The sequence below is a fragment of the Siphateles boraxobius genome, unplaced genomic scaffold (assembly GCF_051911475.1).
Source record: "Siphateles boraxobius isolate OS27281-9 unplaced genomic scaffold, OSU_SipBor_1 2, whole genome shotgun sequence".
NCBI lineage: Eukaryota > Metazoa > Chordata > Actinopteri > Cypriniformes > Leuciscidae > Siphateles > Siphateles boraxobius.
The window spans coordinates 13,119,685-13,130,721 of record NW_027508810.1 but is presented as its reverse complement, the minus strand read 5'-3'; the positions used below and the strand labels follow the sequence as shown (position 1 = coordinate 13,130,721).

General features: G+C 38.1%; 1 protein-coding gene across 1 annotated transcript; it reads right to left on the bottom strand.

The window, feature by feature from the left end:
- Nucleotides 1–373: 373 nt before the first annotated feature.
- On the bottom strand, nt 374–10,823 carry ccdc69 (coiled-coil domain containing 69). Its single transcript, XM_077235974.1, has 9 exons — nt 10,632–10,823; nt 7,409–7,472; nt 6,932–7,107; nt 4,726–4,813; nt 4,526–4,599; nt 4,289–4,390; nt 4,086–4,205; nt 3,624–3,721; nt 374–1,486 (listed from the first exon to the last, which is right to left on the bottom strand). Exons 1-9 carry the CDS (start codon nt 10,677–10,679, stop codon nt 1,312–1,314), a joined length of 945 nt encoding a protein of 314 aa, XP_077092089.1. The 5' UTR covers nt 10,680–10,823; the 3' UTR covers nt 374–1,311.
- Nucleotides 10,824–11,037: the final 214 nt, after the last annotated feature.

The window sequence follows — 11,037 nt, the reverse complement described above, 5'->3', positions numbered from 1 at the left end:
TAACAATCCTGCTAAAACATTTCGACAGGTAACACCCAGAAAACTTGTCTGAACAACAACAAAATACTCACGCCTGTTTTTATCTTGAGTCATTGCGCCCCCTAGGGACAAAGTCTGTGTAATAACATCTTAGCCCTATCAATCTACAATTTGAAGTTCATAAAATCTATTAATGTGGAGAATAAGTTGACCAAACCTGATATTCATTCAAGAAAAGAAAAAAACAAAGAGAAAAGTAAAACCATGCCATCTCCCACAACCAACTTTCTAACAAAACATTCCCCTGCTGAATAATTATGTTGTCATTTAACAGTATTATGTGTGTGGTTTAAATATTTTGTTCTGGAAGAAATGTGCAGAACTTCAAATACCATCCCTTTGATGCAGCTTTTATTGCTTGATTTTTACAGGAAACACCAAAGGCACTGATTTGGAAGTTAACAAACAGTATATATGACAGAACATGTTGCATGAATCACAATAGTTTAAAGAAAAGGGGGGAGAGAGAGAGAGATGGGCACAAAGGGAAACCATTTACCACTCATGCTTTTAAATTGGCAAATCAACCACTGCAAAAAAGAAGGCCATCAGATGCAATGCGTAAAATGCTTTTAAAGTATGAAATAATTTCAAGAATAATTTCTCTTCTTGAAATACATGTGTACTGGTTGTATGGACAAACATTTGCCCGAGCTAAAACGACTGGATTTTACCCAGTAGGACACCAGTAATTTACCTACTGCTGAAAAGCAGGACTTAAAACAAAGATACTGTGGCAAAGTGTAGAATAAAACAAACGGGTTATCACCAAAAGCCCATTATCTCTCGAACGAATAAAAACACTGAAAAAAAAGTGCAAGTGCATCTGAAAAGAGACCAAATATTCATGCTACATGTACAAGTGCTTGGGCTCCAATAATGTCTTAAGGCAAGATAATCAATTTTTTGCTCACAATACCTGCTTGATTGCTGTTTCCTGGAAAGAGATAATAATAATAAAACAAAAATAATAGGCAAAAACTACTACACTGTGTACAATAAAAAAAAAATAGACTTTAAACATGAATAACTACTGCATATATCCACAGCCATTTCAAATAATAAATGAAACCAAAAAAATCCTGATAAGCATTGTCTCTTCAAATAAAATGTACAAAAATATTTGTTTAGCCAGTTAAAATGATAAAATGCAGTGTAAGTCCATTTCAGCACTGCATGTTCACAGCACTCTTAAAAAAAAAAAAAAAAAGGTCTTCTAAGGCACCTCGGCGAGGCAGGGTGAGGATACAGTAGCGAGGGTTGATGTTGCAGTCAGCTGGGAGACACCTCAGTGGGTATGACTGAAGGAAGGTGGAAGGAGGAGCACGAGTCTCTGCGGTGCAGGAGCTTAAAGAGCAGCTCTTCTTTCTCCTGGCTGAGCTTCTGGTTCTGCAGAGAACGTTTCTCTAGCGCCTCCTGCAGCTCATTCTGCTCTTTGGACAGTCGTCTGAAAGAGGACCACAAGGTTTATGGAGTCTATACATCACACGCGTGTTGAGTTTTCATAGACATATATAGTTTGTACAGTATAAAAATCATTACATGTAAAAAAATAAAAATATATAAGACTTATAAGCGGATTTTCTCATGGGGAGCAAAAAATGTCCCCACAAAGTGGAGTATACCTGAATGCATGCCCCCCCCCCCCCCCCAACACACACACACACACGCACACACGCACGCACGCACGCACGCACCACACACACACACACACACACACACACACACACACACACACACACACACACACACACACACACACACACACACACACACACACACACACACACACACACACACACACACACACACATTTAATTTCAAACTCATAATTGGCCAATCATGTAAATAGCAGGGGAAATGCTCATCATGAATCTAAAACGCCAGGTGGCGCCACATACAAATAATTGAGCTAACAAATGTTCAATCCAGGTATACATGTTCATGTACCAGGAAAGCTTGGAATTACAGCATTTTATCATATTTGGAGTATAAGAGACTAGAAAAGAGAAAATGCGCACATTATATATATATATATATATATATATATATAATGGCGAGTCCGTTCCATCTATATGGAGTCTTCATAAAGTCCTTTAAACTTGCCGAGATCATGCATTACATTTTTGTGCGACTTAATAGCAAACAGAAAAGCTAAAATTCTTGTCATTGGCTGGAAAAACGAATAGTCCTGTCCCAAACATTGTTGGCCTGGACAACAAGCAGAATAATGTTTTAATAGCACTACAGAAGCAGAGTGTTTTTAAGAGGATCAACTTAAAATACATGACATATTTACAGTAAAACTTAAACTGTTTCCCAATGGAAAAAAAAACACAAAAGTTTGTTTCAATACTTTAAGGTGCCCCTATTTTGCAATTTTAAAGGTTGATCATTTAGTTTTGGAGGTCACCTACAATAGGTTTACATGCATCCAAGGTTAAACAAAAAACACAATTTTCTCATAATATACATTGCACCATCACCTGTCTGAAACTGTTTGATAAAGGATTCAGTTTCTCTAAACCCCTCCTTTCTGAGAGCCTACTCCGCTCTGATTGGTCAGATGGTCCAATCTTTAGTGATAATCATCATCTTCTCGACAACATGAACCAAACTCTTCCAGGCCTCAGCTAAAATACTGTGACCCTCAAAGGGGTCAGATGCTGTTAGCGGGCAGCCAATGTAGACCATAGGCTGGCATTATGCAAATGTATCAAAAACCTACATAGATATGTGTGGCAAGGGGGGCGTGGTTTAGCAAAGTCTTTGCTGGGAGAAAGAGTGGGAGGATGAGTAAGTGGATCAAGTCCAAGTGATATATCCTGTCCCCAATTACTGAAACAAGAGACAGGTGTTAAGCAGTGACAGAGAGAGAGAGAGCTGCCCACGCTGGGACTCTGAGCACACGCAGAGAGAAACTGCATGACGAAACCGACGACAAGAGTTTGTGTTAATTTTGGGTGCGTTAAAAGCCCCGCCCTTTACTTTGTGCTTTAAGTAATTAAAGAGTCTACAGAGTCCCAGCCAGCCGATTCCTTGTCTTCTTCCTGCCCACAACCCCGAACGTTATCACAGTGGTGCCGAAACCCGGGAGGAGGAAGACCAATGCCACCGCCATGCAAACGCCATTTGCGGAAGTGGTACAAGCGCTTCAGGGAGTTCACCGAGAACAACACCAGGCGCTGCTGGCGGTGAGGGACGTTCAAGAACGATGGTTCCAGGCCCTCATCCAAGCCCAGCAGCAGGACCGCGAGCTGATCCGGGGCTGCATGAACCCGGGAGGTTCGAGCCGGGGGAACAACAACAACCTCGGCTCCAACCCCTCATATTTCCTCTATCTAGGCCGGTTCATGCTCCCCGCACCAGGGGAAGCTTCCAGAACCGAAGAGTGGAATTATTGACGACTCGTTTCAGGCAGTTCAGGATCGATTCGTTCTTTTGGGAGCACATTTTGATCACTAAACTTTGAAGACCTTTACAAAATCACAAACAGCTAAATAAACACCACATGAAATGTAATATCTGAAAATGCATAACAGGGGCACTTTAAAATACTAGTTTGCAAAGAGAAGGTAACATACTGTATGAGGCTCTGGTAGTTTTCTATCCGGACCCTGTAGTCCTCATTCTGCTGGAGAACATGCAGGAGCTGATCCTCTAATGAGAGATTCTTCTCTACCTGACAAGCAGTACAAAACAAGCAGCAGAAAGTTACTAAAACGTGCATCAAGGTTTTGGCCTCAGTTGGAAACTTCAGCATTTCTATTTGCAAACAAATAGGTCAATTTGCCACATTCAAATAGGCAACTTGAATACACAAATTATGTGCACCTGCTCTCATTTCTGTACATAATTTATCTTACTCCGAGAGAGTGAGTATAAAGCTTTAACAAGGTGGATGTAACCAATTGTTTTAGATAAGAGATCAAATTTAAAATTAAAGAATCTGCTATTGAAAACTGCATATTAATCTGGTCTAAATTGGTCTATGTCTACATGATGGTTACAGCCTTGCCCTCTAATTAGATATCAATAAAAGTTACCAGTGTTTCCATTTGCAGCAGCTTGTTCCCCTGGTCCTGTAACCGCTCAAGCTTCATTTCAATGACAAATAACAGGCTCTCCTGCTCCTGCTCCCAGAATTCACCAGGGCTGCCATGAGTCTGGGATGAAAAAACAGATGCAGCTGAATACTACAGCTATCTGAAGCATGCTTTGACAATAAATCTCCATTCTCATAACAAACCTCAATATTTCTCTGAAGGTCTCTCTTGAGTGTGGACTCCTCCGCTCTGCGCTTTAACTCGTTGAACAACTTCAGCTCTGATGTCAGCCCTTCAATCTGATCCTGAGTTCATAGAAAGTTCAGACCAATCATTTCAAAGTCAAGTCTGGCATGACGTTGGAAGTATATTAGATCAGTTCTCAATTAAATGAATTAAGGCAAATCAGAGAAGTGATGTTACAAATAGACATGCTTTACCTTCAAAGCATTCTCAGCTGCTGCATGCGACTCATTTAAAACGTTCTTCTCTTCATTGTGTAATCGCTGTAGCTCTGTAAAGCAAATTAATAAATATTGCTATAATTACTAGATGTGTTAGACAAAATAACTTGGTACTTCACATTTGTGTCAGTACTTGACACCTGTTGTTAGTATTACATGTGCTGCCATGCTCTGACCTTCAGTTGTGCTATGATGCCGTTCTAAGGTGCTCCTCATCTGTTTTTCATGGAGATCATTTAGATCAGTGGTTATCTCAGTCTTTACCTGTTAACATAAGACATCATGCATTTATTTATTTACTATTTAATGCCATTTTAGCAGCAAAGGCTTTTTTACCATGGAAAATTCAGAGTAGCAGAAATTAAAATAATCATAAGAAAACTTCATTAAATAAAGAATTATATACAATAACAATATTTCCTGATCACCCTGTCTGGGTTTATTCTGCGATAACAACCGGCTGGATGTACATTATCCCTTACTTAATAACCTTTACCAAATTTGGTTAAAAAATAAAAGACAAATTATTGACCAAAATCTGAATATCACATACACTACCAGTTAAATATTTAAACAAACTTGACTGATTTCTCATGAACATTTTATTACCTTGTAAAAAAAAAAAAGAAGAAATTTATTAATTATTAAAAATGCCACAGTAAAAATTATTTACAAAACTAAATGGATAGCTGTAATGGATAGTGAAAAAAAGTAGCGAACACGCATACATGTGAACTCTTTCGGTTTAGAAAAGCATCCGAGGATGTACCTTATAAAAAATGTTTAGAAAACGGTCAGTTAGCAGAGCTATACATTTAGTTTTATTTCACATGTTGTATAATTAAAAAAAACATTTAACTATTATTGAATAAACTACACGTTACGATCACATTAATAAAACATTTTATTAGCTTAGCAATTTAAACCTCTACAGAAACTAAGCTAAATCTGACAAAACCTTATTTTTAGGATATCATCTTTTGTGTAGCGTTTAAATAGCTGTTTGTGAATGTAAAAGGTCAGCAAAGTTTCAAAGATCAAAATGCAGACGAATGGAGTCTCAATGGAGTTATTGTCTCTCAAAACAAAGAACTGATTCTGAACTGCCTAAAACGAGTTGTCATTAATTCCAGTCTTACTTCCTGCACAAACCAATGTAGGTTTGTAAGAAATTTGCATTATGCAAGCCTAGTCTTCATTGACTGCCCATGAACAACTTTGATCCTCAAACACTGTAGTTGTAGCTGAGGCCTGGAAGAGTTTAGTTCATGTTGCCGTTGACATGTCGAGAAGACGCCGTTTTCTGCGCTGTGAAAGGAAATTCACTTTGCATGGATGAGGACTCAGGCTCGAATTGATACGGTAAAACCAACGCCATCGTTACGGTTTGCATCATTGTGTATCAGTGTTCAAAAGCCCTCCGGAGCTGAAATTCAAATATGACAATTCTTTTCCAATGCACTGTAAGTGATAGACCAATCACTAAAGACTGGGCCGTCTGACCAATCAGAGCAGAGTCGGCTCCTGGAAAGGAGGGGTTAAGAGAAACTCAATCTTTTATCGAACTGTTTCAGACACTGAGAAATTAGGTGATGTTGCAATGTACAGTATATTATGAGAAAATTAGGATACATGTTAAATACACCTATTACAGGAGACCTCCAAAACAAAAGGAACCTTTAAAATAGCATTATAGGGACACTTTAAATTGTAACAATGCAGAGACTGGTTCTCTGTTAGGGTATGGTTTTGATTATAGTATGTAAAAAAAGCTGTTTATTAAAAACAATACAAATCTATGGAATGTCCCCATTTAAATAGCTAAGTAAATATGTGTGTGTGTGTTTGTGTGTGCGTGTTTAACTCAACTAGCTTAACAGTGATATATAATTTTATACAATAAATAAGTCTACAAGGTTTTAGATCACAAATAAATTCTTGGTGAAAGGTAACCCGACCCCCATCATCTTTTGTTTCCCCCTGTTAAAACAAACAGCGTTCTACGGTGTTTAAACACACAAGCCAGTCCTCTTTACAGTGCAATGAATAACATCCCTCCCTGCAAACAGGTTTAGTTTTGTTGGTCAGAGGTTAGCACAAGGACAGATGTACCACAGCACACATTCCCAAACCCTGTACAGACAATCAGAACAACAGTGCGCAGAAATGGCCGTGATCCCAATTATGCTGTAATGGAAAAGCACGTCTTGTTTATTGCTGTTGACAGCTCCATAATGTATAAGCTGCTGACATAATCTGGGATCAGAATACTTGTCTTTCTTGAATGGCTTCATGAAGCTGCATGAACTTGCTACGAGAGTTCCATTCACAAGACTAAAAGAAAAGGTTTTCAATAACGAAGAGCTTTTATTTACACCCTACCTTCTCCGTAATGCTGTGGACTAAAGTGCAAATGTCTCCAGGACGGTCCTTGAGGAGCTGCTCTCTCTCCTGGTCTCCTGAAGCAGTCAAAACTGCATGTAGTATCTTTAGCTGCCACTCATAAGTCTCCAAGTGATTCTCCAAACCAGAGCGTTGCTCCTCAGAAGAGTGTGTAACTAGGGGAGAACAATTGAACAATACATTGTTTGCTCAACGGTACATCTGAAACAATATATCCATGAGCGCAAGCTAGGATCGCCTACGGCCAGCAACACAAGACTATTAACAGGTCCCTGCAACCTAACATCAGCAGCACTACCAAAGCCTGGCTCTGCCAAGAACAACACACTTCACAATGGGATCGTGGGACATTCAAAGGGCTCTGAATCATACGCATGAAAAGCACACATTAATAGATAACCATAGCAGATGCATCATGCACATGTTCACATGACATGAATGGGAGAAAGCACTTACCACTTGCATCTTGAAGTTTGATGTCCTTTATGTGCTTCTCACCTTCTTGTGCTTTATTTTTTTTCTAAATGAAGAGAAAAAAACAAAACAAGTTTGATTTATTGCATTGAAGGTAACGGCAGCAGACACGGGATTAATCATTCAAAAACTAGCTAACAACCTGGATCAACATGTGCAACTGTTTCACAAGTGTCTTATAAATTGATATTTGTTGCATTCCAAAGCAGTCTTACAATACCGGTGAAATATGCACTCAAGATTGCACAAGCATGACATCATCGACAAATCACTTGCAGTAGCACAGCTCACTTTGAAAACTTGACTTGTATTTCTCAATAGGTAGGACAACTGAAATCTTACTTTTCATTTCTAAATAATACACATTTTAACAAACAAGGCCACTGCTTATTCTATATAGATCATATTCATAAGAACAAAAACAGATGAACAAAAAATTCAAATCCCACACATTTACAACCGTTCAAAAGTTTGGGGTGGGTAAGAATGTTTTTTTCTCTTTCTAAATAAGTCTCTTATGCTTTATTTGAAAATAATAAATAATAATAATAAATTTTAAATATAAAAATACAGTAAAACCAGTAACATTGTGGAATATTATAACAATTTTAATACATTTTATATATATTGCATTCCTGTGACGTAAAGCTGAATTTTCAGCATCATTGTACATCATCATTCAGTGTTATATGATCGTTCAGAGATCATTCTCTTATGCGGCTCAGTGCTCAAGAAACATTTATTATTATTATTATCATAAATGTTAAAAACAGTTGTGATGCTTAATATCCATGATAAACAGCGAAATAGAAACTTTATCAATTTAATGCATGGGCTACTTGGCTTGCGGAATCATTTATTTATTATATCTCTTACGGACCCTAGACTTTTGCATGGTAGTGTACATCCAAAGTGGATACTAAGCTAAATTAGAAAACACCACAATATAACTTCTCAAAACAATGGCTTTCATTTAGCTGAAAACTTTAACACAGTTATTGCTTGGTTTAGCATGCTCTCCACACATTTCACAAGCACTGAAATTCAGGAAGAGCGCTTTCAAATCCATAGGGAGTAAAGAATGTGCCATATTCCTGCATGATTAATCATAAAAAGATTGCAATCGCTATGATTGAGCTATGTCTATTAAACCTTTGACAAGTACATCACAGCGAACATTCAGATCTGCGTTGGTGCTGCCGCTGACCCAGAGAAAGGAGTTATGTATACTGTAGGAATGAAACAGCTTCACAAAGTCTTTTCAACCACAGTATCATTATTTCTGTTCCAATAATTCAAATCACAGAAGTATTGGGGAAAAAAAGCTTATAGTGCAGATATAAACACTGATGTCTAAAGGCAGCGATTAAAAAGCTTTAAAAATTATAATAAATCAATTGCATCGTTATGCCAGTAGGTGGCGACAAATGACTGTTAAAAAATGTATTTTGTCATCAAATCTTTATTTCAAGAGATTCATTCATAGTCTTTATGAGTGAATCATTGTATCATTCACTCAAACTAATTCAAATTAAATATTTTTTTAAAAGGCCGAAGTAATTAACATTTCATCAGAACCTCTAGTTAATTACATGTTTAGTTATCTTTTCAGAATCATGATCTGTTAAAAAAAATAATAATAATTCATGATTCTTAATTCATCCAGAATGGTGCAGCTCTACATCCCAGTGTGAATGTTTGAAGAAGGCTGGCACTGTTCACAGGTGATTTAACATTTTGAAGTTTACATGCCAAATGTCTGCCGAGACATAGCCTTACACAGCCTCAAAACACTCACAAGTGCAAAATGTCTCTCCACTGAGAGCAAAATCTCCTGACTTCAGATTAGAGAAGTGTTTCTCAACACTATTTCTGGAGCTTTCCACAAAAAACAAATTTTAAAACACAAATAAGATTTGAGAGCTGCGGCGCAGACTATCAGTGAACTAAATTTCTCTCTTAACTCGTACAAAGCAAGTGACATAACAGTATAACTTGTAACTAGGCCCCTGGTCACCTTTCTCCTTCGTCATATTGAAAAGAGCAGCTAAACATCAACATTTTGTGCAGCATATAATAAAAACATACTATTCGCCTAAGCCAACACCCTCAATCAAGAAAAACAAATAAGAGTCAAATGAGATTCTCTCTGCCATGTGAGACTGTTTAAATGAGAATTCAGAAATAAAAAGCAAGAAAAGAAATGCCTTCCATCTCATAATTCAGTAATCCACACAACAACACTGTTATGCATTTGCTGGCTCTCTGTGGCAGGGAACCAAATGTTCTGGAACTTTAATGAACCCTTGGCTTTATTACACTTCATCGTCATGTGGTTATGTGCTTTTGATGCAACTCCAACGCAGGCTGTAATAGTGAGTGTAAAGCTTTCTGTGTTTAGTCTTCAGAGACTTTTCACACTTCTCCAGTTGTCCATGTCAAGTATACTGACACATGGCTATGTGATTAACACGACCGAAGGAACTCTGTCTGTTTATAGGTCACATTTAAACTTGCAGTGAGACATTTTGGACCCTGTGTCTGTCACATTCGAGCCCAGAGAATCTAAATCATTCAGCAATCTGGGCTAATGAAAGCTTGACCCTGTCGCTATCAAAGCCAGATTTCCCCTGAATGTTTAAAGGCCCCAGGAATGCACGGATTGTTCCCTTGCATTTGCAAATGGTCATTTTTAAAGCGCGAATGAGGTTCTAGAGGTAGACTACTTCTATTATAAAGGAAATGAAATATTGACTAAGCGTTGTACCCAAGTATATTTATCGACACCATTAAATCAATAATATTTGCAGATAATGGTAAATGTTTAAAATACAAATTCGTACATCCTGATTTGTTATATTGACCAAAATGCGGAACAATTTAAAAGTGAGCGAAGTGATAGCATTTAGATGTAGGATAACACACACCTTAAATTGGTCATAACGGATGCAGCACATTTTAAACAACAGTGCTGAACCCGTCATCTGTGTCTAATTAAAACTTTCACAAGCCGACAAACTAACATGAGAGCATTCGCATCGACTAACGCATTAGAGAGGAAGTAACAAGTGATTTGAGAGAACAAAACAAGACTGGCTCCCATAATACAAATACATTTACACGTGGTGTATTTGCAACATCTCTAACGTTGCTGCGTGTATCACTGTAAACTTGCATTTTTTAGGAAAATACTAAAACGACCTACCCTTTTCCGGGGGACCTGGCCACAATTTTTGCTGTTGTGACAACCCATACTCCGCTGCCTCGTCTCTATTTTCTACCCCGTCTTCGATAGTAAGTTTTTGTCTGTGTGCAGCAGTTCAAATATGAGCTCAGCTCTCATTGATCCGCTCGAATAGGCTGAGGCTGGGACACGGGGGCGGGAACTGCAGGGTCAGGGCTGCGTTACAAAAACGCAGGCTACTTTTACATGAACAAATTTACGCCGACACAAGCGGGAAATTGGTGAATCCGTGCACGTAAACTGATGTCACCGCAGCTTCCTCGAATCTACCCAAAGTGCAAATGGCTTTGAAAAAGAATTTGCTATCTTAAAGTCACTATGAAATCAAAAACTTGTAATAGAATATGCCAGTATTTATTATAAATTA

Bases quoted from the DNA above. Each gene is read 5' to 3' on its own strand.
- ccdc69 (XM_077235974.1), bottom strand. From the start codon at position 10,679: ATGGGTTGTCACAACAGCAAAAATTGTGGCCAGGTCCCCCGGAAAAGG. The intron at 7,473-10,631 runs GTAGGTCGTTTT...CTCTTCATTTAG, and splicing joins GCCAGGTCCCCCGGAAAAGG to AAAAAAAATAAAGCACAAGA. The intron at 4,600-4,725 runs GTCAGAGCATGG...TTTGCTTTACAG, and splicing joins GCATCATAGCACAACTGAAG to AGCTACAGCGATTACACAAT.